Below are 25770 nucleotides of genomic sequence, written 5' to 3'. Positions count from 1 at the left end.
AAATTAATTTCAACCTCATGCTTGTTTCCACTTTTCAGCATTAGAAGTGGTCTTCTAAATCCTAGGGGTTTTTTCTGGCCATCACGGACTGAGCGTGTATACAGAGAAGAGTTACATAGCAACGTAACCTATGGAAATTATGCACCCGCTGTTACATATGTTTGATTTGCTTCAGTATATTATTATTATTATTATTATTTTATTATTATTTTATAAATCCATCAGTTCGCTTGTCTCTGCAGTCAGCAGAAGCCAATGGGCAATATTTGCCCACGGAGATGCGTAGCGCAGCTTGGATCCCGTCTCGGAGTGTTCTTGACTCATCAGCTTTCACCAGCTCCTCCTCCTCCTCCTGTTGTTGTTGCAGCTCTTCTACTGTACTTTACATGAACCCCTTCCTCCGACCGGAGCGTCCCGTGGAGGCCAGCGAGGTACCGTGCCCGTGCGGGCGCATCTCCCTCCTTCCCTCCTTCCCTCCCTCCCTCCTCCCTGGCGGTGGGCACGGGCGGCAGCGGAGCCCCGGCTGCGGGAGAGGGGCGCCCCCAGTGCCGCAGTGACCTCGCTGCCCTCCCCTCGGCGACGGTCACTCACTCACAGAGCAAAGTTATCCCGTCTTCCAGTGGAAAGCAAGAGAGAAATGCGAGCCTTACCCTCGTCTTGCTTCTGTCGTGTTCTAAGAGCAAGAAAATACTACTGGTGATTAAACTACAGATATATGACATGTTAAAAATAAATAAAATTAATTTAAAAGAAAAAAAAAATAAATTCTTCCTGAGATTTTGGGGTTGATGCTTGAAGACTTGAGGTGTGTGTCTAAATTTCATATCAGTAATTTAACCCCTTTAATGCTGGCAGCTGGAATTTCTCCATATGGCTCCTGTTGCCGGCAACAGGTGACAGACACTCCAGCCTCCAATATTGAAGGGGTTAAACGAAATGTATCCTACTGTAGCTGCGCATTTTTAGGAGTGCCCAGCATTTGTGTTGTTCTTGTCGTTGTTGTCGTTATTGTTGTTTGTTAAATGTCCTTCAGTCATGACCTCTGGGACAGACAGAGCCATAATAGCATTGCCGGAGCCTCACTGTGCTATTCCACCACTGCAGCCCCCAGCCCAGCCCGCACTGTGACCCTCCCTCCTTCCCACCACAGAACTGCTTTTCCTGCTCTCACCAGACATGGAGGAAGTGGGCCTCGGACCCAGTCTATATTATATAATATATATATATATATCTATATATATCTATATATTAAAAATTCTCTGAAAAATTTCTGGAGACTGAAATCTCACTGTCCAGAATTCAAAGGAAGAGAAATGTTCTTGAGTAATATTCTTGCAAATAGAATAAGAAAAAAATGGTTGAGGTATATGTGATTTCTATTTTTTTTTGTGTTTTGTTTTTTTTTTTTTTTACTTTTAAATAGGGATGTTTGAACCAGTTCAGAAACGAAGCTAACGCCAGATATAGATAAATCAATCACAACCAATGATTCATTTGAAACTCTACCCAGGTGCATTCTACTTAATTAAAACCAGTTCACACATCCCTTAAATTGTTATTGCTATTATAATTATAATAATAATTATTATTATTATTTTGGGTAATTTTTTGTTTTTGTAATTTTTTTGTTTGTTTATTTTGGGGTTGTTGTTTTGTTGTTTTGTTTTGGGTTTTTTTTTTTTTGCAGCTCTCCACACTAAACTGCGCAATACTGTGGGGGAGAAGCCATTACTAAACTATATGCTGCAGAACAATGTAGCAAGTAATTAATTCCCAGCAGCCTGCCGGGACATCTGCTAGCAATAATCACTATTGATTTAAAGCTTTATTTAGCCTTTATCTATATCCTAGTAGAGTATAAGGTCTTGCCACATTTTATTGACATTTTTACTAGTTGAGTTTGACTGAGAACTGTTGCTGTTGTTGGGGTTTTTTTTGTTTCCCTTCCTCCCCCAATATTAAACTGTGAAATTTATAATGTGTTTAAACTATGGGTGAATCTTAGGCTTTAGTTTGCATGTTCAGCTAATTTGTCTCTATACGATTTTCGTTTGAATCTTTTTATTTTTTTCCTCTCTCAGGGCTTTTACAAAAAACAAAAAAAAACAAAAACAAAACAAAAAGAAAACAAAAAAAAAATCTTCTAAAATTCTTTTGCCTGAGTTGCAATGGACTTAACATGGAGATAATTCAATCACTACATTAAGCACTTGACTGTGAAAGCGCAAAAAAAATAAAGGAAAAAGAAAAAAAAAGAGAGAACCTTGTTTGAGGCTGTTGTGAAATAACTTTAGTGGGCTATGTGACAGTCTGATTCCATTTTCAGAATGATTCATCCTCTCTTTCCTCTCTGTGTGTCTCCTTTCTCTCTCTTCTCTCTCCACGAAGGAAGTTTAATCCTAGTGATTTCATCCCATGCAGGAAACAGTAATAAATGTGTAGAATTCATATTTTTCTAAAGGGAACTTAAACTGCTGCTACGAATTGTGTACAAGACTGGTTTATGCCACATGAACAGAGAATCACACATAGTTTTGGTACTTTTATTCCTCTTTTTTTCAGTTGTACAGTACTTCCAAATTCAAAATAAAAAGTAAAACTTGTTCTGTATCAAACCATCTAAGCAATAAAATGTTATATTTAAAAATTATAGGTTATTGAATGGGCGTGGCGCTTCTTGTGGGTTTGTGGTGATGTTCTCTGCCTTAGCTCTGCTGGAGGACGACGTGCCAGCCGGAGTTTGTCTGTGCCAATGGATCACTGTTTCTCTTCCTTGGGTTGATCTGAATTTGGGCTGGAGATGATTGCAGCACTCTGAAAACTCGTGTTCATTTTGAGCACTGTTTTCTGGTAGCCAGGCCCCTTTGAAATGCTGCTTGTCTCCCGGTGCAGTTCCTCAACGCAGCGACTGAAGACAGCAGAAAATGCTGATTTTCCTGCATGGGCAGGGTCAGGATTCTTTTTCAATTAATGGTAGCCCCATGGTCACATAGGTGAGCATCCTCTCAGCATGTAGTGTACCAGTCACTATTTTATAAATTAGGTAGGTTTCTGCTACCACAGTTTCCTTCTTGCATAAATGTTTATGGCCGCAAATTCTTCAGGATGCATTCAAAAGCCATATGCATGTGTCATTAACAGAGACAAATCCTTTGGTTTAGCTTGTCAGAGCTGCCTTAGCTGCATTTTATGTGCTTTCCTATAAAAAAACCCCATTTCACAGGACAGTGAGCCAAAGAATCATCTGAGTTGTGCATCCAGCTCTCAAGGCCAGGGAATTGCAGTGAAGCAAAGCATCCACATCTTCCTAAGTCCTGCTGTGGTGGTGCTTTCTGGCAGAGAAGTGAACCAGGTTCAGAATGAGAGACAGACTGGGGGGCTGAGCTGCTGCTGCTTTCCTCCCTCAGACCTCCTGCACCTTCCCCATGGAGGTCAGAATGCTGAGGACCTTCGTCCCTCACCCGCATTCAGCCAGCTCAGCCCCAAACCAAGGATATCTGATGAAGTGGAGCTCTGAAAGCTCTCTGGGTGAGCTCATTGGGTGGAAACATCATTTCTGAAGGTGGAAATCTCCCCTCAGAATAATAATTTTCCCTCTCCCACCCACTGACCTGAATCGCCTCTCCTCTCGTGAGACTGATGGGAAGCTCGCGTCCAAGTGGCCCGGGGACCTGTCAGGAGGTGTAAAATCAAATGGGATGAGTTTATGTGGCTAGGAAGTGCTGGTGACTAATAACTTACAAAACAGATGACTTAGAAAGCACTTGGTTCTTGGTTTTTGGCCATGGAAGAGTATAATTGCAGCCCTTTTCTCCTTCTACCTCAGTTTGACAGTGACTATTGCCGAGTTGGGAATTCTCCTGCTCTTCCTGTCTTGGACAGGGTAATACCCTGCAGACCAGCTGAACTGTGCTCCTTGCTGGCATTTCCCTTTCCCTCTTCCTGCCTCCACTCCTTCCCACACCAGCACCCATGGCAGGGATAGCTGCAGCTGGCCTGAAACACCAGGTTAGCAGAGGTGGGGAGGTATCTCCATGTGCCTCCTCCAACTTGCTGCTTCCTCACCTCATTCCCTAAAGCTTTTCTTCCCACCCTGGCAAGAGTGAAGCTGGACTTAATTCCTGACATGGAGGGGGAGAGTGGCACAGCCCCTCTTTGAGGCACTGCTGTGCTTCAGGTGTGGAGGCCACGTGCTGGCCCAGAGCATTAAAGCTTGGGGATGACCTAAGTCTTCTGCCACCACAGGGATGCCTTGGCAAGGGGCACCAGGAAGGTGGGTTTTTTCTTGCAGTGTGGAGAGTGAAGCTGTGGGGACGGGCAGGAGATAGCAGAATTGGGTGAAAACTGCCCCAAAACAGAACGTGAAGCCTGGTTGGAGCATCTTTTCTTTTTTTTTTTTGTTTTCTGCTACTGAAATGCAAACAAGTAAAGAGAAAGGAATAAAGTTACTTGCTTTTCATTATGCAGCTGTCTCAAAGCAGCCAGCATTTGTGAGATGGGAGGGCTGTACACCTACACGAAGATCTTCAGAAAGTGAGTGCAATGAGAAGTGATTTGCTGTTGACACTTAACAGTGTTTTGGCCTGTTCTGTTGGAAAAACCCTTTCTCAAACAAAATGAGTCACAATTCAACTAGCAAAGGCAGCAAGGGGCAAAAGTTAATTTGAAATCTTTCCTTTTTCACAAATCTCCAGTTTGGGGAATCATACATGCCATTTTCTTTCAGCATTTCTGTAGTTATGATGGGATTGAAAATGTCACTTATGGAAACCCTGAAGTTCAGGATTACATCAAAGGGAGACTCAAGACTCCAGCACAGAATAACCAGCACTTTCTGTACATCAAAAAGGCACCGTTTTTCATTACCCACTCTGGCAAAGCAAAAAAAGAAAAGGGTGGAGAAATGGGATTGTTCAATTGGAACATCTCTTAACTGCGGGACTGTGGGAAAAGGGGCCATGCCAGGACTTCCCAAAACCTGAGTACTGGAGTAGCATCAGGAAGGGAAGTGAGTTAAATCTGTACAAGGCACATCATCTTTGGGTGTCGTGGGTCAGCTGAGCCCTGCAGCGGAGCAGGAGCAGCACTAAAGTACTTTCCCCCTTTCATCCCCTTCCTTGGCAGTAATTACTGTGCAGGGGAGAGGCTGCATCCACTCTGCAACAGCCAAAGGAGCCATGAGAGAGATACTGGGATTTGGGCTCCAATCTGCTTGGAAATAAAGGAATTTACTTAGATTTTGAAAACCTCCTCCATGTCAGGGAAGAGCTGAATGTTCCATGAAAAATGGTGTGAGGTTGGGAAGGGGGAAGAGTGTGTACAAGGAAAGGTCTAACCTGCTAGTGGGATGGCTTGATCTGCATACACATCTGCACCCTAGCTTGGCTGGTGTCTGAGCTGGGGACGTGATGGGTCACCTGGCTGTGTATGCTCTCCCCAGTCACTACAGCGATCCCTGGAGTCCTGGCTGTGCTCTGGAGTTCTTGGCTTTGGCCACCAGCCCCACACTGGAGCTGCCCTCCTTGCCCATGTCCTCATGTGCACACTCAGGGAATGGGGGAAACCAACATCCAGGAGCAAACTGTTGTCCCTGTCTGGAAACTGGTGATGCCAGTACCTGCAGATTTGCTGGCGGATCAGAGGATTTCCCTAGTCTTGGGCAATTAGTGCCACGCTGGATCACAGGGTTAGAAAAACTGGAAACAACCCTAAAATGACAGGAGGTAGAGCACAGCTGGGGTTTCTGAGCTAACAGCTCTGCTGAGAGTATGTATGGTCAGTCTCTTCCTCTGGTTTTGAAGTAAAAACATTAACAGGAATAGTGGCTTGTTCATGGAGCCCCTGCCAGAGCCTAAAGCATCTCCTGAAGGTGCAGGGTCTTGCACTCAGCAAATTCAGACCTCTTGGCCTTTCTCAACACAGCCTCCATGGTGTCCTTCCTTGTCCCCTCAGCTGAGGGTTGTGTTTTTGCAATGCAGTTTCAGGGAATGCATTTTTAGGTGATTAAAACTTTTCTCACCAGTCCTGAAAGGATGATTTATGCCAAGTAAGCCCAAGGTGTTTCTCCCACAGGATGAATAGGTGTCACACACAGATGGTGTGTGTCCTTGGCCCTGTGACAAGTTAGGGACTCACTTGTCCAGTGGTCTGCATGTATTTCTCAGGAAATATCAGAGGACAGGAGGGGAAGGGAAGGGGCAGGGGGAGAATAGCACAGGGAGGAGTGCTCTGGCACAGAATTATTTGGTGTTTTTAGGATTTGTCACCAGCTGCAAGAGCACCATCCCTGTGGGCTGCCAGGCCTCATCAGTGGCTTCACCTGGGCAGGGAGGCCTATTTAAAACAAGGGGAGGGATGAGAGTTGGGCTGTGGGCAAGGGGAGAGTTGTTTGTGAGCAACATCAAGTTCTGTATTGTAAAAAGATGTTTATGAGGCCGTTTTTCCAGAAGTATCTTTTTTTTAAAAAAGGAGTCAATTAGTACCTGGGAGAAAAAGGGTGGGGAGGCAGCTGGCCTGCTCAAAGGCAGCAGTGAAGACACAGACTGCTGCCTTCTGTGCTGTCACTGCACAGAATGGATCCCAAAAGACACAGGAGCATCTACCTTGCTGTTGTGTGCAAGTGTCACCCCGGGTAAGTGATGTGTAACCTGCACACATGTGCCAGTGTTAATGGGCTTGACTGAGCTCTCTGGGGAGATGTAAACCTCCAGAGTGTGGCCAGGTAAGGGGCTCTGATGCCTTCATTTCAAGATGTGTCTGAAATCAGCCTGAAGAAGTGAAACTAAATGGAGTTGAGAAGCATTCTTCAGGCTTTTCAAAAATTCTAGTATTGCCTACTTTCATTTTTCAAGATCCCTCTCAGAATGCTAAAAAAAAAATCCTCACAAAAAGGAAGCAGGAGTTTTTCATATATTAAACAGTAGTAAAATGGGAAGACTTCTCTGACTCACCCAACCTCACTGCGTAATGCAGTAGAAAATGTTGTAGCAATCCTCCCAACTAGTAGGAACTGAAAATAGCTTTCTCCTTTGCTGTGCTTGTTTATTTCTCCTGTGCCAGATCTGTCTCTTGTTTGGCAGGGAAAACTGCCAGGAGTGTATGAGGAAACTCTGGGCGATGGTGTTTGGAATACGCTGTTGTGAAAGCACTTGAACTTCTCTAGAGCCTTTCAGCAGAGGGTTGTGAAGCAGTTTACGAACATCAGTTAATGGGAGGCTGTAAATAAGAGAAATCTGCTGGAGAAAAGGCTTTTCATCACCAAAGGGCTGATCTGTTTTCACAATCTCGGAGGCAGAGGTTACTGTAGAGGAGGCCAGCGCCGCTACGGGCTGACTTTCTGTCAGTCATTTTTAGCTGTAACCACACACGGAGCACAGCCCTGCTGCTCGTGAAAATGTGCCAAGGTTGGGACAGAATGTCAGCCAGAGGGGTCGGTGGCTCCAGGACAGGGCCTGCCCCGAGCACTGGGGTAGGAGGAATGGCAGAAATAAACACTCCTGTGAACGTGTGCACACAGGTCCATGGGCCCCTGCCCTCAGACATGGAGCTGTACTTGGGTAACAAAAGCAATTGGTGTGTTGGCCTTTCCTCCCATCTCCTGTTACCTGATCCTGCAGAGAATGACAGCCTAGGTTTGTTGTTTGCAATGAGCAGCACCTGACTTCCAAGCAATCTGCACCCAAAATAAGTATTTCTACTTTATTTGGGGTGATGGCAGTGCTAGCTGTGAGATGCAGGCTTGCTTTGACCAATATTCCTCCCAAGTTTTTGCAACTCAAGCTTTACTGTATGACCTGTGCTTGGGAAGGGCAAAACCTGGCTGTAAACAGAGACTGTAACCTTTGTCATTGCTGTTTAGTTATACCAAAGCCCAGCCCTGCTCGATGCATGGGGCTCCTGGGCAGCAGCTGGGGAGGGGGCAGCACATGCACCTCCCATGTCCTGCTGCATGCACTGCTGCCGAATGGGATCCAGCACTCCCAGATTTGCACACTTTGCCAGAAAAGTCCCTTTTTGGTGGCAGGACATTTAACACCATTTAATCTGCTGCCGTCAAGATGCCTGTATCACGGACGCTTTACCGGCTCCAAGGCTATGTGCACCAGGTCCACAATATTCCACAGTCAGAGAAAATCAAAGTATCAACCTGTCTGCATTCACACAGCAGTCAGTGTAAGTCTGCACCACAACACAGTGAGCCTGACCTTTGATCTTGTGTCTATATCACTCTGGCAGCATCTTGGAGTTTAAACCACAGAGGGTGCCTAGCACAGCTACTCAAGACCCAGACTCACCAGAACATGAGCTGGGGCTGTAAGTGATGGAAAGGGAGGGATCTGGACAAGTGAGCAACCTGGGCACCCTGTGGTAATCTATTTTGGAACAGGATGCAGAGCCATATGCTGCCTTTAATACATTTGGTTATTACTTTTTATGAATGCACATCTTTGACAATTTTTAACTTTTTCTGAACCTTAAGATTCTCTTTAGCAGCTGCAGAACACCTGCTTAAAAATTAAGGTACTTAATTTGAAAAATAGTGATAGCAGCTTCTCCACCAGTTCCTTCAGGCAGTGTTTTACTGAACTGCAGCTGAGGGATGCTTTGCACTATGTCAGCAGGTCCTTGGTGGCCTGCACTTATTCCCACTGCACTGCATCAGTGACATCTGGCTCCATTCAATTCCATAAATTCGGCAGAATGGGAATGACAGGGTGATGGTCCCTGGGGACTGCCAGTGAAAGGAAAGGAGTAACCACAAGGGGTGCTGCAGCTCGCTAAAGGAACAGTAAATGACACCCAGCGAGATGGGAGCAGGAGTTCAGCCTCAGGAGGACCTTGAGGGAATGTCTTGCTCTGCATGAGCACAAAGTGATTGTTCTGGCTGCATGACTATGACTGGTGCCTTGTATTTCACCCTTGGTGTACCTTTAGCTGGAGTGGTGGTAATGGAATGCTGCAGAACTGCAATCTGCCAGGCAAAAAGGTGGTGGAAAGGAGATGGTCCCTGAGCAGTGTATTTCTAAAATATTTCTTCAGTTTTTTTCTTTGTTGTGGTGCCTAACAGCAGGATGTGCTTCCTGGTTTCCAATTGGCTTTATAGCAGCAACAAGTTAGGATTAGTTGGGCAAAATGTCATTTCCAGCTGTGAGAAGTAATTCCATGCTCTATGAATGAACCACTATTACAAACAACCAAGCATTAACTGAGCCTTAAATACAGGCTCTGAGGAAAATATGACATACTTCCAAATAAAATGTTTTAGGGTATTTGAACTTGCTTCTAAATATGACCTGTTATTTTGGTAGCTATGTTTGCCATACTGTGCTCAACAGTCATCAGATGCCATTTAAATTCCAGCTTTTCCTTTCCAATGGAAACCTGCAACAGGGCATTTTAACTGCCCTCCTTGCTCTGTGGACTCCTCTAAAAGAAAACGGGGTGTTCCTTCTTTCTTTTACTCTTGAAAACTTATGGGTGGAAAACTTGCCAGCTGATACTGGATCAAATCCCCTCTTAGGGCAAGGTCCTGTCCCCTGCTTGCTTCTGCAGGGCTGTGGATCCAGGCTCTGCCAGGGGAGTTCCTTCAGTGTTCTGAACAGTCTGACTCTTTGATTCAGCCTGCATGGAAAAGCTGAATGGGAACCTCTCTGTGTCTGCATGTGGTCAAGGTACACATGGGGCTAAAAGATCCAATTTCATTTAACTTCTAAGAAAAACTGGCTGTGGGGCCAAACACCAGGTGGCAGAGGCAGTGTGTCACTATAAGTTCCACCTCTGCAAACCTTCAGCTGACCCTGTAGGTGGCCACAGCCCTGAATTTTTTTGGAAGTAAATACAACACCAGCATTTACAGCTTATCTGAGTTCAAGCTTCACATTTGTCTGTTATTTTCTGAACAGCGCAAAAAAGTGCAGTGCCCAAACTTACTTCAGTGGCCAAGATAAAGCATGGAATGATTTAGAAAGGCCAGACACAGTTGCTGTGACTGCTCCATTTAGATCCTGCTCTTTCAGAAGGGGCTAAAGCTCTCTTTGTGCTTGTCTGCTATGAGCAGCAGCTGTCACCGGCTTGGGAGATCCCTCAGCTGGCAGATCTGGGAATTGCTGGCTGTAATAATTTCCATCTAGTGAACCTAGTACTGTATTTTACCTCCAGGGTTAATGCTCCACCACTACAGGCTCATCTGTATGGAAAATACAAGGTGTAGCTCCATCCAGGCCCAGCAGGGCAGGACTGAACCTCCTTTACTAGAACATTGACTGTGGAGTCCTCTTGAAAATCTGCTCAGACCATTGTGAGACCAAGTGCATCAACTCCAAGTGTTCTCTTTGCTGTGTGATAGAGAGCTCTCAAGTGACAGATTCATTATGTGAACTTAGGTGGCACAGGGAAAACAGGTGTGATTTCCATGCAGGCTGAACAGATTGATAATGATGAGGAAAGGCCGGTTAAAATTCAGCTTTGCCTTACCAGCTAAGGGACTGCAATGTTGTAATGCTGCAATTTTGCTGCATCGTGGTTAACACAGATTTATAGCCAAGACTATTTACACAAGGGGACAGAAAAGACAGCCAGACAGATATTTAAGACCTCATCTTGGTCTTGGTATCTGTTCTTTCTGAGCCAGCTATTGCAATCTATCTATCGTGATCTTTTCAGTGAAAGATGAGGCAGGCTTCAAATTCTAGTAATTTTTATGTGTTCCAGGACCTAAAAATACATCAACATATCTGCTTCTAGTTTTTCCCTCTTTTACCCACAGATATAGCTCACAAATACAGGGGTCCCAGCATTCTTTATTCTTAAACCTTGTCTTGTTTTTTGTTGGCTTTTTTCCCCAACAAGCCTTACTGTCTTCTGTTTGGATGCAGAACACCTGCTGGAACTGCTATTTTCAGAGTAACTGCATGGAATGTGAGCATTTGCTTGGTCACACAACAGCATGCACATAAAAACAGGAAGGATTTGTCCTTGTGCTTCAGCAACCTTTAAGCATCTTAACAGATCCTTTTTATGCTGCCTATGGTTTAACATGAGGTTATTCCTTCTAGAAATGTAGGGCACTATGGCTCACTTTTAAACCATCAGAATTCAGGAATTTACTGAACATTTCCCCAGGGCCCTCCCTTAAGAGAATTCTAATCTTAGTTATTAGTCCATTGTCCAAAACATCACAGAAACTTGCTCAATATTATTTCCATTCCAATTACACAGGTAGAAAGGCAGATTTTTAAGAATGGCATGTTTTCACACTTTGCATATTTCCTACTACCGATTGCTTATCAAGGAAAAGGCCTTTTTTTGGTGCCATACTCATGCTTTATTAAAAAAAAAAAAAGCTACACAATGCTAAGGAAAAAAAAATCAAGTATACTTTACAAAAAACCTGCAGCTGTTTTCAAGAGATCTGATCTCACTTATAAATGCAAGTCAGCAGGTAAGAAATTAAATGATAATTTAACACTTCAGTTGCAGTACATCACCTGAACTTAATCATCCAAAACAATCAGTCATTCTTAAGTTGACTGTTGATTGTAGCTACATAAACAATCATCTGTATCAACTGATTAGAAAAAATCCCTGGGAAAATTTGGAGATAAATGGAAAAATATCAGAACAATGTTACTTAGCCCACCTATACATGTTTGCAGAAACTAAGAAATCTTTCTGGCTTTGCTCTCCTCTGTATGTTAACTGCAACTCCTCTGCGTATTTTAGAAATGGTCAAAGTGTAAAGCTGCTAAAATCTGGTCAGTGAGGGGATTAAATTAGTACAGTATGGATCTATGGGTACAGCTGCCAACCATTTACACTAGTGCTGTGTCTCACTATCTCCATGGAAGTGTATTGTGCAAGTGCCAAATAACTTCAAAACACTCTTGAAACAGCCCTTATGTCACTCCTATGAGGTAGGTACTGTCCTTCCTTTGGAGAAGAAAAGAGAACAGACTCTCTACTGCTCAGTACATCAAGAACACTGAGAAACAGCACAACCAGCCCACTTCAGCATTTGAATGGATTCAGAGCTCTCACCTGCAACATTTTGTTTAGCACCATGCATTCCAGGAATAACCAGTAAATGATACTTTTGATTACACCTTACCCAAGCTAAGGAAGACATTCAGAATAAATGTTTTAGCACAAGCAGAAGCACTGCCACCTCCACTCTGTTCCATCCAGCTCCACAGCCTACACCTTAATAATTTTGTACATGGAGAATGAACTTCAATCCTTGAGAGCAGCCACTCTTCTTTCTCTGACTGAAGGATACTGGGGAAAAAATGAACTGCTGCCAGAAAGCAGACAGCAAACAGAGGGCTACAGGTGTCACATGCAGTTCAAGGGTAGCCTGAATTAATGCTTTGCTGCCTCTGTAGATGTGAACTCTAAAGCTGCTTTTCCTACCCCAAGCGTAGAATTGTTAGGTCTTCACAATTTTTTGAGTAAGTTAAGGAGCTGTGAGAAAGGAATTCACAGAGGTCCTTCACTCTAAGCCCATAGTTCATCTGCTCTCTAAAACCATTTTAGGATCTTTTACAAATACAGAAACCCTAGCCCACAGCTTCTTTCACAGTTGTCACTGTTCCCAGCACCCTCCAGGAGCAGCTGTGTGGCAGTGTAGCAAGCTGGCTGAGAACTGGTAACAATGCTGGATTATACAGACGCTTGTGCTGCCAAATGGAAATGGGTGGCATAGAAAGGCAAAATTGCTGCTGTCTCATCTTTAAGTAGCAAAACTACACCCTACTCAGCTGAGAATAATAATTATATCCAGCAACATACCTGTGATGCTAAGCTATCCCTGTTTAAAAATAGAGTATAAAATTCAAGTACCAAAATAAGAAGTTTATAACCAATAGGATAAAGCAACAACTCTACGTCCCCAATTTAAGAAAGCTGAGTGCAATAGACTGGCTTTTTCACTAGAAATAATACTAGAGATGCCAAAGTTCAGTTACCACACTGCATGCTGGAATGTTACTGCTAAATTTCAACTACAGCAAATTCATGAGAAACAAGTAATTAAAAAAATGTTATGACATTCATCATGAGCAGCAGGGATCTACTGGGCCCTGCTCTTATGAACTGCTTCTGGCTAAGAAAGTCACTATGAACCATCTACAGTGAATGCCAAGTTGTACCATGAGAAAAACAGCCTTGGTACACCTGGACTTTCCCACTGCTGGTTCCAGTGCAAGCTGCCTTCTCGCTTCTTTCATGCTTAAGCATTTGGAAGTCAGCCACTGACTACAGAGACGAGAGCTCAGCCTTCAAATACTTCTTACTTGTAGGAATAAAACTAGGACATTACAAATTAACATCATCTGTTCTGATCCTTTGTCTTTTTTTCTGGCATACCACTGTATCATCACCACCCCCTCAAAGAGTACCTTTAAATCTCAGGAAGAATTAGAATATACAGTTCAAGATGACCTATTACAAGAAGGTGAAAAAAGCCCCTCTTGATGCCAGGTCAGAGACAATCCAAGAGAGGGAACCTCCAAGTTCAGTGCATCAGGTGCTGCAATCACTATGAGGCTTTAGCACAGGAAGCATTTAATCCATAAACACTGTTGAATCAATGCAAGCTGGAATACAAGCCTGCAAATCTACCACAGAACCAGTCAGATTATATCAATAAAGTCAAATAAAGCTGTTCCACACAATTTGAGTGGAGATACTCCTTATGAGGGCAGCATTCAACTGTTTCCTAAATGATCTGAATGACAATTTAAGCAACCTTAACTGCAAAGAATATTTTGCCCGGACTAGCTGTATTTTCATGAAGTTGAACAAAGCATCTTCTCCATAGCAGTATGAGTCAATAACACAGTTCATTCTGGCAAGGTGTGTAACAAAATAGTACCAGCACAGGTAGATTCAGAGCCTAGCTGCTTCAAACACACAGGGGATTTGGAAGGATCACTCAGCATTCACTGGCTCAGAAGTTCAGTCCCTGAAGACCAAGTGTGGAACTAAAAGGGCATTTTCACAGGTGGGGATGAGAAAAGGGAGGAAAAGAAGACAACAGAGGCCTCAAATCTATGCCTCTTCCTGAACTCAACAAGCCTTCAGATAACATTCAGACATAGGAAGAGAGGCAGCGGAGATGCAAACAGTCCAAGCCTTGCCCAAGCAAAGTGATGTTCTGCAAACTGGCTCTTTTCCCTATCAGTCAATTCCTGGACACAGTGGATGTGGATCAATACCTCAGTACCTGGTAATCATGTAAGCCACAAAAGGAAATCTTGCTTTGATTTTGCACACAGCTTTTCTGCTTGACTACTGAACCAACAGGCAGCTAGTGATGAAAACACATCTGTGTTACTAGTTAAGAAACAGTAGGTGAAAAAACCTCAGACCAATGTACTGACCAGTGTAAAGATGTCTCAAATTTAAAAACTGTAAATGGTGAATTAAATAGCTTGCCAATAAAAATAATTATTTGAATCCAACTGTTTTTCAAATTCAGTTTCAAGTGTGTACAGCAAATCCTTGTAAAGCTTTAAAAAAAATAAATTGGCCTTTTGATACATATGACATTCTAGTTCTTAAGAGAGAGAACCAAGAACTCACTGAAAAGTTGTTCTGGCTTATTCAACAGTTTCTTGAGTAAACATTGCAGAACTATCACTATAATCTGAATACCTAAGATGCTGGCACAATTCAATAACTAACCATTTAACAAATTGGGTATAAAAAAGAAATTTATGTAGTAATACCAATTCAGCACACAAATTCCATGCTTCACAAGTTCTGCTGCTGTGCAAGAGTCTTCCTAACATCTATGCAGCTAAATTCAGATTTTTAGGTCACTGCATGCCCAGATCAAAACAGCAGCAAAACATCTACCACTACAAGCAGCTATACCCAATTGTGCCTTTAGAATGAAGACTAATGCAGAAGTTGAGATGATCAGTGCCTGGTCACTGAGACAGGACACACGAACTTCAGTGCGCGCACCTTGTAAAGAATAGCTGAGTAAGAACAATTGCATTCAGGTTCTGATACAGGTATGATACAATCAAGACAGATTAAAGTCACCAGACATTCAGATTAGGGAGAGGAGAGAAATCCTTCAATGACAATGTACAGATGGCAAGCCAGCATTACAAAGAACTCTAAAGGCACATTTCAGGTAACACGTTTCTGTTAAGACCAACCGCTTACACACGCAGGCACAACTCTTAATGGCTACCTCCCCCGACCCCCAACAATTTAAAAAACAAAATTAAAAGAGAAGTGCATTTTCAGTAATATTAACACCATTCAGTTAATCTGTTCAGTCCAAATGTTTAGCAGTATTTTCCTTATGGTGGTATGGGTTCTCTGCACTACTCCAATCCAAAAAAACCAAACAGGCAGAATTAGTAAAGGTTCAACTGTTGCACTATTTAACATTACTCATCAGAGCCCACTGGTCTCTTCTGTGCCCTCTTGTAGGGCAACCTCCTTGGTGAAGCTTTATCTAGATTAAAAAAGAAAAAGAAAGAAAAAAGAGTTGCATCAATTGCAATTGTTACATGAGCATGTATTTTTCTCCTCCCAAACACAAGACAAGCTGCCCTTCTAGTGCAATGCATCGTCACAGAGAAGCCAGTTCAAACAACTTGTTAAAGCTTTTTAACTACCAGCACCATAAATAGAAGGTAACAAAAAAATACTCTAACATGCAACAACAGGGTAAGGTTTGTCTTATTTGTCAGTTACTAAAATGCAAAAAAACCCTAACCAAAAAGAAACCTTGTCATCCCTATGTGAAACTCCAGGCTTTGCTGCTTAGAAAATTTTCATGTTCCGTAATTACACTTTTAGAAAGTTAAATGAATTATTTTGATGGCCACTGCCTTGAGTTTACATGGCTGAAGAATGTGAGATTGACTCTTCTTCAGACAGCTGTGTCTTGCATGTACTATTTCCACATTCAGACAACTAACAGCAGAAGAAAACTGTTGTGGAAAACTGCACTTTTCCAGGAAGCATTCACATTTGACTGGATGACCTTTAAGGCCCCTTCCCAACCAAACCATTCTATGGTTCTATGATTACTGCAGAGAATACTTTCAATAACCTTCAATACTCTACATGAAATGCTGAAGTGATTGCTAAGTGGTGACTAATTTTCTCAAACAGAACAATCTCCAATAGCCTCCCTGGTTAGAGTTTGTGCAAACACTAACTAAGGAGCAGCCATCATGCCCTTACAGGCCAATCAGTACAGTATGAAGTGTCAATAATAAAAAAAGTCAAGAATATCTGAGATCTTGAAGGTCATTATTTTAAAGAACTCTAGTGTAGAGTTCTAACTGAAACTAACCTGGAGCTGAGAAAACCACAATTGAGAACAACTTAACCATTCATTTTTTCCTAAACTTCAAGTGTTCGGATATGAATATTTATTTGGCTGAAGAAAAGGATGGTGGTGGGGCCCAAACATGACCAGAATTTGAACCTTTTTAAGTCAGCGTGCTCTTTAGCAAAAAATAGTATTTAGACCTTCAGTTTTTCTTGCTAGAGGGAGGCTTTCCAAATTCCTGTGTCTGTGTTTTATACTATTCTAGTGTCTAACAGAAGAAAGTGTACAAGAAAGCTTTCATCTTCACAATTAAAGCACTAGTCTTTAAACCTATGTGGTGCAAGTACTTTTAAAAAGGGTAAAGGAATTTAAAAAGCCCAAAGTCATTAACTCCTGGCACAACTTCATACCACAGCTAAGGCCCCTAGCCCTTCTGCACCAAATGAAGCTCAGAATATGCTTATTTGATCAAAAAAGCAGTCCCTACCTAGTAAGGGTAGCTCCTGCAAAGGGTTTTTGAACTCTGCATCTCATGTAAGACGCACTTCACTGAGGCTTTCCCACCTCACAGCAGTGATTGCTGCTGATGGCAGGAGTTTATCAGCCTGATACACCGAGGTGAGCAGGGAAGGCAAGATAAACATCTGCCTTTTAGAAAAAGGATTCTGGGAACTGTGAGAGAAGACAATACTTCACCAATATTCTACTGAAACTATGTTCCTACAATATAACCAGAAATATCTCCACAAAATACATGAAAACAAATTTAGAAGTATATAAAATGTATGCCATTGCGTGCATCTGTTCTGCATCTTTCACTGCTCATGCTACATCACCAGTCACAGCATGCAGGAAGTTGTACTTCTATCCATGCCTAATTATTACATGGACAACACACTAAGCACTTTTCAGCTCACAAAGAGTCTGCCTCACCTCTTCTACTTTGCACTGAAGCCATGGGAAAGCAAAAGAGAAGAAAGAGTAAGAGAAGTTAGAAAATATCCATAGTCTAAAGAAATCAGATATTGGGTTTAGTGTTGGTATTTCAGGTATTAAGTAGAACTTTTGGACTTGTGAAGAACATCAATAACAAGTAGGTATGTGGCTTTAGTTAAAACACACTTCTAATGCTTATTTAAGACTTTGGTCTATAGGTAAACTTCCAAACAACTTACAGAAACTCTGAGATGACATCTACTTTCTCCTATTTAAACCATCTTTGCAATCCAGGTTTTGGGTAGAGATCTTACACTGTTGAAAAATACTCTACAGAACAAATCATAAAAGTCACCAGTAGTCATTATCTTATCAACCAATAAAGTTTGTTCTACAAGGAATGGGCTGCTAAAGCAATAATCTCATCCTTAAGACAATTTGTTATTCCCTAGAAAATACATGCTGTTCTAAGAAATTGGTATCAGCTACTTACTTACTTACAATTTAATAGTAAAGTTAAGTTTGTTATGGTCTCGTCCATGAAAGGCAGACTACTTACTTATTTGATTTAAAGTTTCTTGGGGAATCCAGCTCATATCAACATCGTTCTGATTTGATGTTCCCATCTCTACTTTCTGTACCGGTCTTTTCCTCTGAAAATTCAAGAAATAAGAAAGATTTTTCTTTTAAGTAATACTTGGATAGCACAAGTATTAGAAATTACTAACAAAGCGATATTTAGTGAATTACAATTATTTCACTAAGGTACAAACTTAAGGCTAGTCAATACACAGAGCTGTCTTTCCCATTAGCAATTTATTCCCCTAAGCTTTGTATTACCACTTCTAACACCTTACAACATTTATTCCACATAAAGGCACCAAGACTTCATGCACACCTGGGCAAATTCATTACACCTTTTGTTGATGATCAGTCAAACTTCGTGATAGCAAGTTTTATTTTGCTTTCTCAGATTAGCACAATATCGTCATACGTGATCTGACCTTGCAAAATAATCAATATTATGGCAAAGCTTTGCTAAGAACTAAATAAAGGACTTCAGCTGTTTTCCCCTGAAGTTTGACCTGGATTAGACTAATAGGCAGAAGTAGAGAGCATGGGGAAAGTAAGTATTGGATCAGTAGACACATACACCCAGTGATTACAAGGTATTCCAATTCCACCACTTCAGTGTGGAGCCAAAGGGCAGATCCAAAGGGCACCAGGCTCAGCAACCAAAGTATCTTTCATTAGGAACATTTTTTAAGAACACTCTAGTTTCCCCAATAATCTCTAGTGTTCTAAAAATAAATCTTGCACCTTTACCATCATATGCCAGAAGCAACCACTGAACTGCTTTCTTTTCACATCAGAAAGGTTTTGTATTAACAAGTACACAGACAAACATGCTACCCACCTTCCTAGACTCTAGCAACTGATGTAGGCCAACTATGACCAGCAGACCAAGTCCAGCAAGGAACATGTACATGAAGATCCTTTAAAAAAGTTTAAGAAACAATGCATTAACTAAAAATGTCAAGTTTTGAAGACAGCTTATGAAGAGGCATAGAAATTAAGCCTAACTTTGGCTGCACATCCACCGAAACTTTCTCAAGAACTTCTGTAGGGGGATAAGAGGGGAAAATACCCAAGGAATCAAACTAACATTCTAACAACTATAATGCAATTATTCTGATTTGGATTTTAGAAACTGTAATTGTAAGTATAATTCTGAACAACAGAATGTTTGAAAAATGCTGTATAAATTAAGAAAATGTTATAATAAATACCAAAATTTACTAATTTCAAGAATTCTTTCACACGATCATAAAGTGTGAAGATATTGGGTCACAGGCACTATTTCGGTCTGTGACAGCTTTAATCACTTATAAAACCCTTAGAAGTGTCTTATATGCTTTTAGCATGCTATTGCAAAGCAAGTACTACTAGGACACTATTAATTTGCAACAGAGCTTTGAAAGACTTTGCTTATCTTGCTCTCTTATCTTAACTGTTCCACAGTTAAAATTCTACCTACAAAATCAATTTTCTTAATCTGTGCATTCTGGTTTGTTTTCAAGAATTTTATCTGAAGTATCTGTTGACACTCAGCAAGAGGTAAACCTAAGTTATAGCTAAAACTGGTTTGAGGATTAAGGAATTTACAGGTAAAGAACTTATTCCAAGCTGAACATGTGAACTCTCATTTACGATAAAGGAAATTATGGAGTTAAACTAAAGAAGATACTTAATTTCAATACCTGTTATAGGGCAATTTATCTGTTCACAGGACATTCACACAAACTGATTCTAGTATCTGAATTGTTTGGAGAGCTCCTTTTTCAGAGCATCACACATTTTCATGAGACCAACTGTTCTTTCACTTATACCATTGTACTTGAGAAATACAAATTAATGCAACAGAGATTTATTTTGGATGACCTTTTCTAAAAGAAAGCTTGCTCAACAGGCAATTTCTATCTGTGGCAGGAAAGTTCACATATTCAGCATTGTCTACAAGTATTTCTGAAGATGAACTTTTCTAACTCACAGCTTCACTTAAAATTCCATTCCAGTGCTACAATATTTAATAGCATTTTAGCACAGCATAGCCTTGGAAGATTTGGTGTGTCAGATCTACCCAAGTCTAAAAAAAATCACTCCTGGAAGATACCTACTACAGACAGGGTTTAGAGGAACTCAGTCATTCTTTGCTGTGCTATCTGGTACTCCAAATACATTTTTTAGTTTATGTAAACTTAGATTATACTGCAGTGTTCCAGAAGAAAGTTATTCCAGTCCTGAGAGCAGGACCCACAGCCTGATACTATGGACTCTCTGCATTTTTAACTCTTAGGAAAAAGCACAGTAGCATAACAGAAGTTTAACAGCTTTGAATTGCTATGCAGCTGAAAAACACCAGGCTTAAGCCCTCTGAGCTAAAGCACATCTGTCAACTTCTCACTGACACAGTACCAGCCCTGAAGATTCCCACTAATAATAGAGATCTTAATTTTGGGAAAAATTTGTATTTTCAGTCTGTCAAATGCTGCTACATCATACACAAAACACAGCAGACCTAACACTCAATAAAATGACACTATAAGAACTATTTTCAATGGCACCATCAATAACCTGTTCTACCAGTGCACCAACTAAACCAGGATCTCCAGTCTCCTTACGTTTCTCCATCCAGCCCATCTTCTTTTTCAATAATGGTAACAGTTTGATTGAAGACAGCATCTTGAAAAACGTTGCCCTAGAACAAAGTTTGCACATGACATTTTAAATTGATTTCTTCAACACATACACAAATGTTTACCTTTTTTCATGTTCTCAGAGAAAATCTGGAAAGCAGCAACTCCTGCACAAGACTTTCTTAAGGTTGCAAGTTATGCTAGTTTCACTCAACACATAAAAGCACAAATGTTCTGTTGTCCTCTACAGTTTTAAGACACCCCAGCTTCCACTGCTGATACAACTTTAGGTGCATGTAGGAATCACTTGCTGTGCTTATGTACCCACTGATTTGCTTAAATACTACAGAGGCATTCACTCTCTGGAGAGGTACTTGACTAAGTAGTTCCCTCCTGACACCTCCAGATGAACTAGAAAGATTCAAATAAATTGGAGTATCAGGCTTACACTGGCATCTCTGTAGTTGAGATTGATAACCAGCCCGAAAGGACGACCACCCATAGGCTCAGCAGGGATGAAGGAGTACTCAAATGTGGCTTGTCTCTGTGGTGGAACTACTGTGTTCAGAGAGAGAGCTGTGAAGTTCTGGATGTAAAACTGGTAGTCTTGAGGGTACCGGAAAGAAGCATCGAGAGACTCGACAATGAAATCTTCTGTACCCTTATTGGTGAAGCCCACCAGAAATTTTACGATGTTGTTCGCTGGAAAGTCTGAAACACACCAAAAAAAAATTCAACCATGAGAAATCTCATGCACAACACACAGCCAATTCTAAACAGAGAGTATCTAGAACAGTCTGAGCAACAGTAAAGAGAATGGTGGATTAGCAGAGGACTCTTACCTTCGCCTTTCACAAATAAGATGGTTGTATCAGCACTGGGTGAGGCTTTAGGTTCTCCTGACAAGTCTTCTTCCTCTTTTTCTTCTGTCTAAGACAAGAGACTTATTTGAAAAATCCTATAATGAACAGTGAAGCAAAAACCATGCTTGGTTCATGAGAATCCCATGTGTCAAAGCAAGTAACAGTGGCAAGTACTTGTACCAAATCCTGCTCTTGCAGGATTAGCACCATAGTCTGCTCTCCCTCTAGATTTGCTGAGCACTCCTTTCAGCATTTATCTTTCTACTTGTTATATTTGACACAGTGACTAATCTGAACATATTTAGCTCTATTGAAGGGTTTGGAATCAAAAATCATCAGTAATGCTTCTGTTTGGGGGTGGAAGGAAAAGAATAGAATCTAAACGTTAAGTGTTCACATCTAAGCTATTTCCAGTTAGAAAACAAGCATTTCAAAGTAAAGACAGCCATAAATCAAACTAGTCATTTTCACTACAGGGAGGGTTTATGGCAGTTTTCTATTCAGCTTTAATTAGTTAAATGTTATGTATGCCTGGAAATGATTAGGCTATTAGAACTATGTAAGTCCATGGACTCGTTCAAGCTCACCTTGTGATGAATCACTTTTTGACAGATGCAAGCATTAAGAGCTTATTTTCCATTTGGGGATCATCAGCATCCCCACCAAATGAAAACAAGGCTGACCCAGTATTGAACAGTCTCAGCTAAGTGCTGAGAACTCAGTTGGATCATTTGATTTCAGTGCTTAAACAACCTCCTGAAGCAGTGGAAATCCTACTGGATCAGTCATATACATACTATGAACTAGGGAACCAGAGCTGAGCATGTTGCATCTTGATTCCAAGACATAATGAAAAACCCTTTTATTTGAGTGACAAAAAAAAGAAATTGCCAAAAAAGCACCATGTTTTGTACCTGAGCCAAAAATAATTAAAAGGAAATTACATCCAAAAGTTTATTTAATAATATTCTGTCAATGTTGACATAGTATACCTTCTACAACTTAGCAAAGTTGGTCAACCATAAGCTCACCAACTTAATAACAGCAGTAAAATCTCATAGAATCAAGTAACACTTTACAAAATCTTCATTTTTGTTATGCATGTTTTCTCCTACTAATGTCCATCAGAGATTTGAAAAAATTTTGTACCACTTTAAGCACATGGCCTAGCAAGCCTAACATGCCACTGCTATAAGCAGATCACAAAACTCTGTAAAACATTTCACTTTTCTGTTTTTGATTTTCTGGGTAATTTTTTGAGTTTCTGTTGTAAACTAAGCTGTATTTTTTTTAACAAGGGTTTTAGAATTCATTCTGGGCTAAACTAAGAACTCTGTCACCCTTAGAAAGCATTATCAAAAAAGTCAGAATGAAGTAGTTCTATCCCTCAACATTCTTCTCACTTTACTAAGGTGCAGCTTCAGATAGAAAAGGACTACAGAGGGCTCCTATGAGAATGTGGTTCTCTCACTTGGTGGTTTGGTTTTTTTGTTTGGGTTTTTTTGTTGGTTTTTTTTTTTTTTTTTTGTTGTTTTTTTGGTTTTTTTTGGTTTTTTTTTTTTTTGTGGCCTACAGTTTTGATAGTCAGAAATCAGGTTGTCCTCATGTGGCGTTTCAGCTGGTGATTCAGAAAAAAAAGATAAATCCTTCTGACACTTCAAACTGAACACAAACTTAATCAGATACATGGAAATAGCCCCCTGAAAAAAGCAATGTAAGTAAATTCAATTATTTAATTTATCCAGTTTCAAGCATTTCTGGTCTAATTCATACTTTTGAAGTAACATTCATCTAAAATTACCAAGTCTGTTGGCTCATCTTCTTCAACTTCAGCTTCATCATCCTCATCTTCAACTATAGTATCTTCCACAGCTTCCTCATCTTCTGTAGCATCTTGAGCTGCAACCAATAAACCTGCCAAAACAAAATGCAAATATAATAGTCTTTTAAAGGTCTAGTTAATCAACAAAAAACTGACATTAAGTACAACTCTCAAACTAATGTTTGAGGAACTTCTTAAAAACCTGCCCAATACAGTGTGTTGAAGCCTCAGTTGCAAAATACTCCTATTCAAATGATGCCTGTGTTGATCTTTCAGCCTTATTCCTTTGCTAAGAACTTTCTCATTTACTAATTTATCCACCATAAGTTCAAAACCAAAAATTTACAGCTGGATGACAAAACCTTCAGCATTCGCACAGCAATGCCTAAATTTGCAGAAGGCAACCAAGTTACGTTAAATATGTGAAAATAATTCAATGTTACAATTACAGAAGTGAACATAAGGCATTCCTATTGACAGGAAATTAATTTGTAACTACTGTTTTTTCTAAGACTGGCAAGTTAACAAGTTATTAGCACACTGTTAACAAAACACTTTGAAACGTACCTAAAAAGTTACTTTGTTGGGTTTTTTTGGGTACTTATTTTCATCCAAGTTTTGAAACTTAAAGAATGTCTTTTTTACTACAATCTCCTCAACATCACGCGTAGCCATCTATCCAACAGAGCCACAGCAGCAGTCAGAAAAGAAACGTGACCTGGAGCATGGCTCCAAGACAAGTGCAATCTGATAGTCCACTGCCTCTTTGCTTCCGTGGAGCCAAGCCTCATACATTCAAACACTGGGCAAATATGATTCATAAAAATACTGGCCACGGGACAAAGTTCTGTCTGTTTGCAGTTCAGAGCACATGCAAGCAAGTCTGACATCTAAAACACGTGCACAAAATGGCAGGTTTGGGTTTTGTTTAAACAAATGTAGTGTTTTCTGAATATGAAAGAGTAGAAATGAATGGATGACTGATTTACATAGGTCTGAAAAAAGACCTAGCTACTATAAATACAAAATTTAAAAGAAATACTTTAAAATTTTCACGGGAAACAGGAATCCTTGAGCAGGACAAGTATATCCAAGGATTTAAGAAGTGCCAGTCAGTGCTAGAGAGAGCAGACCCAACCTCTCCTCTCAAGTGTCTTTAGAAAGCACACTCAAAAGACTTTTGCTCGACCACGTGCAACACTTAACCCAAGCCTTAACTATAGTGATTTTATTTCATGTTTTAAACGAGTAAGTGTGGAAAAAAATTAATTTCTACAAAAATTCTTACAAATAAAGGTGGAGGATTTTAAATTAAAAATGAACAGCGTACAGATAGGCTGTAGGCACCCTTTGCCATCTGCTGCCCAGCACACCCTCAGACCCCTCACGGTGGATGTCAGAGGGGCTGATGATGTGGCAATAGCGGGAGAGCTCTGGGAAAGGACTCGCACAGGGTGTGAGCCGCAGCCCACTGCAGGAGCTGGGCGAAAAGCCTTCCCAAACTCAGTAGTAGGGAGGCGATTTCCAGATCGTGAATCAGATAACGCCACAGCGTAAACAGAGATTAGCGCTCCTCGGTGTCGCCAAGGACACTCGGGGGGTGGCGGCAGACGAGGTGGGAAGGCAGGGTGGCAGCCAGCGCATCTGCTGGGGAATGTGGAACCAGCCCCGCGGGCGAGCGGGGAGAAGGACAAACCCGCTGCCGCCGCCTCCGGACGGGCTCTCCGGCTCTCCCGGGCCGCTGTCACGACCGGGCCGAGGCCGGTGCCGGCGGGGCCCTGCCCGACCCCGCGGGTGGCAGCGCCGGAGGGGCCGGAGCGCGGCCTTGCCCCCGCCCGGCGCCTCGGACGGGCCCGGGCCCCGCGGGCACCGCAGCCCCGGCAGCCGCCACGTGCGCGGGCGGCCGGGGCGATGAATGAGCGGAGCCGCCGCCGCCTCTCGGCGGAGCTCCCGCAGGCCCGGCCGGAGCGGCACCCCCTCCCCGCGGCGCCGCGGAGATCCCCCACACACCCGCACACACCCACCGGCCCCGCTCCCCGGCAGTGACGGCCGCCCTCACCTGGGCCGCCGCGGGCGCCCCCGAGCAGCAGCGCGGCGGGGAAGACGAGCAGGGCGAGCAGCAGCAGCTGCGACAGGCGGCTCATGGCGACGATGAGGACGGCGGCGACCCGAGCCCTCCCGCGCACCCTGTCCTGGTGCTGGCTGCCGCGGCGGGATGTCTAAATGGCGGCGGCGGCGGGCGCTGGGGCTGGAGCGGCAGCTGTAGCCGCCTCCCCCCGCTGCTCCATCCGGGGCCGCGCCCGCCCCGCTCCGCCTCCGCGGACGTGGCTCGGCCGGGCAGGAGGCGCGGCGGCCACGTGAGCGCGGGGCGGGGGCGGTGCTTCCTGCCCTCCCGGGCAGCGCCGGCGGCTCCCGGGAGCCTCCGGACAGCGCTCTGTGAAATACAAAGCTGTGTTTCGTATCGGGTACATACAGGCAACGTGTGTATTTGTGATTGCGGTATGTGTGGAAACCGACCATGGGACAGTCATAAAGACGAATTCTAATAATCACTGAGGAAAGTAAAGCATGGAAGAAGGCCTTTGAACCTATCTTTTGTTCACAGTTAACCTTTATAAGTCTTAAGTTGATTTAGGAACATTTGAATTAAAG

At 42.3% G+C, this 25770-nt stretch overlaps 1 protein-coding gene across 5 annotated transcripts; it reads right to left on the bottom strand.

Annotated features, from left to right (window-relative positions):
• Positions 1-2529: 2529 nt before the first annotated feature.
• SSR1 (signal sequence receptor subunit 1) lies at positions 2530-25422 on the bottom strand. Of its 5 annotated transcripts, XM_074544042.1 has the most exons (11): positions 25178-25422; positions 23098-23210; positions 21276-21363; positions 20882-21144; positions 20419-20495; positions 18654-18732; positions 17796-17889; positions 17234-17248; positions 15409-15472; positions 3612-3671; positions 2530-3332 (listed from the first exon to the last, which is right to left on the bottom strand). In XM_074544042.1, the coding sequence occupies exons 1-11, from the start codon at positions 25260-25262 to the stop codon at positions 3308-3310; spliced, it is 963 nt and encodes a 320-aa protein (XP_074400143.1). In that variant the 5' UTR covers positions 25263-25422; the 3' UTR covers positions 2530-3307. The 5 variants fall into 5 exon arrangements, with proteins under 5 accessions (XP_074400143.1, XP_074400123.1, XP_074400150.1 ...); XM_074544022.1 differs by having other exon boundaries at positions 2530-3671; XM_074544049.1 differs by lacking the exon at positions 17234-17248 and having other exon boundaries at positions 25178-25421.
• Positions 25423-25770: the final 348 nt, after the last annotated feature.

The sequence above is a fragment of the Zonotrichia albicollis genome, chromosome 1 (assembly GCF_047830755.1).
Source record: "Zonotrichia albicollis isolate bZonAlb1 chromosome 1, bZonAlb1.hap1, whole genome shotgun sequence".
Classification (NCBI taxonomy): Eukaryota; Metazoa; Chordata; class Aves; order Passeriformes; family Passerellidae; genus Zonotrichia; species Zonotrichia albicollis.
The sequence above is the reverse complement of the archived record's forward strand: the minus strand, read 5'-3'. Positions and strand labels throughout refer to the sequence as shown.

Excerpts from the sequence above, each read along its gene's own strand:
- SSR1 (XM_074544022.1), bottom strand. The coding sequence starts at position 25,262 with ATGAGCCGCCTGTCGCAGCTGCTGCTGCTCGCCCTGCTCGTCTTCCCC. Across the intron at positions 21,364-23,097 it reads AAGATGAGCCAACAGACTTG|ACAGAAGAAAAAGAGGAAGA; the intron begins GTAATTTTAGAT and ends CTCTTGTCTTAG. Across the intron at positions 3,672-15,408 it reads AGACCAGTGGGCTCTGATGA|GTCCCCGGGCCACTTGGACG; the intron begins GTAATGTTAAAT and ends ACCTCCTGACAG.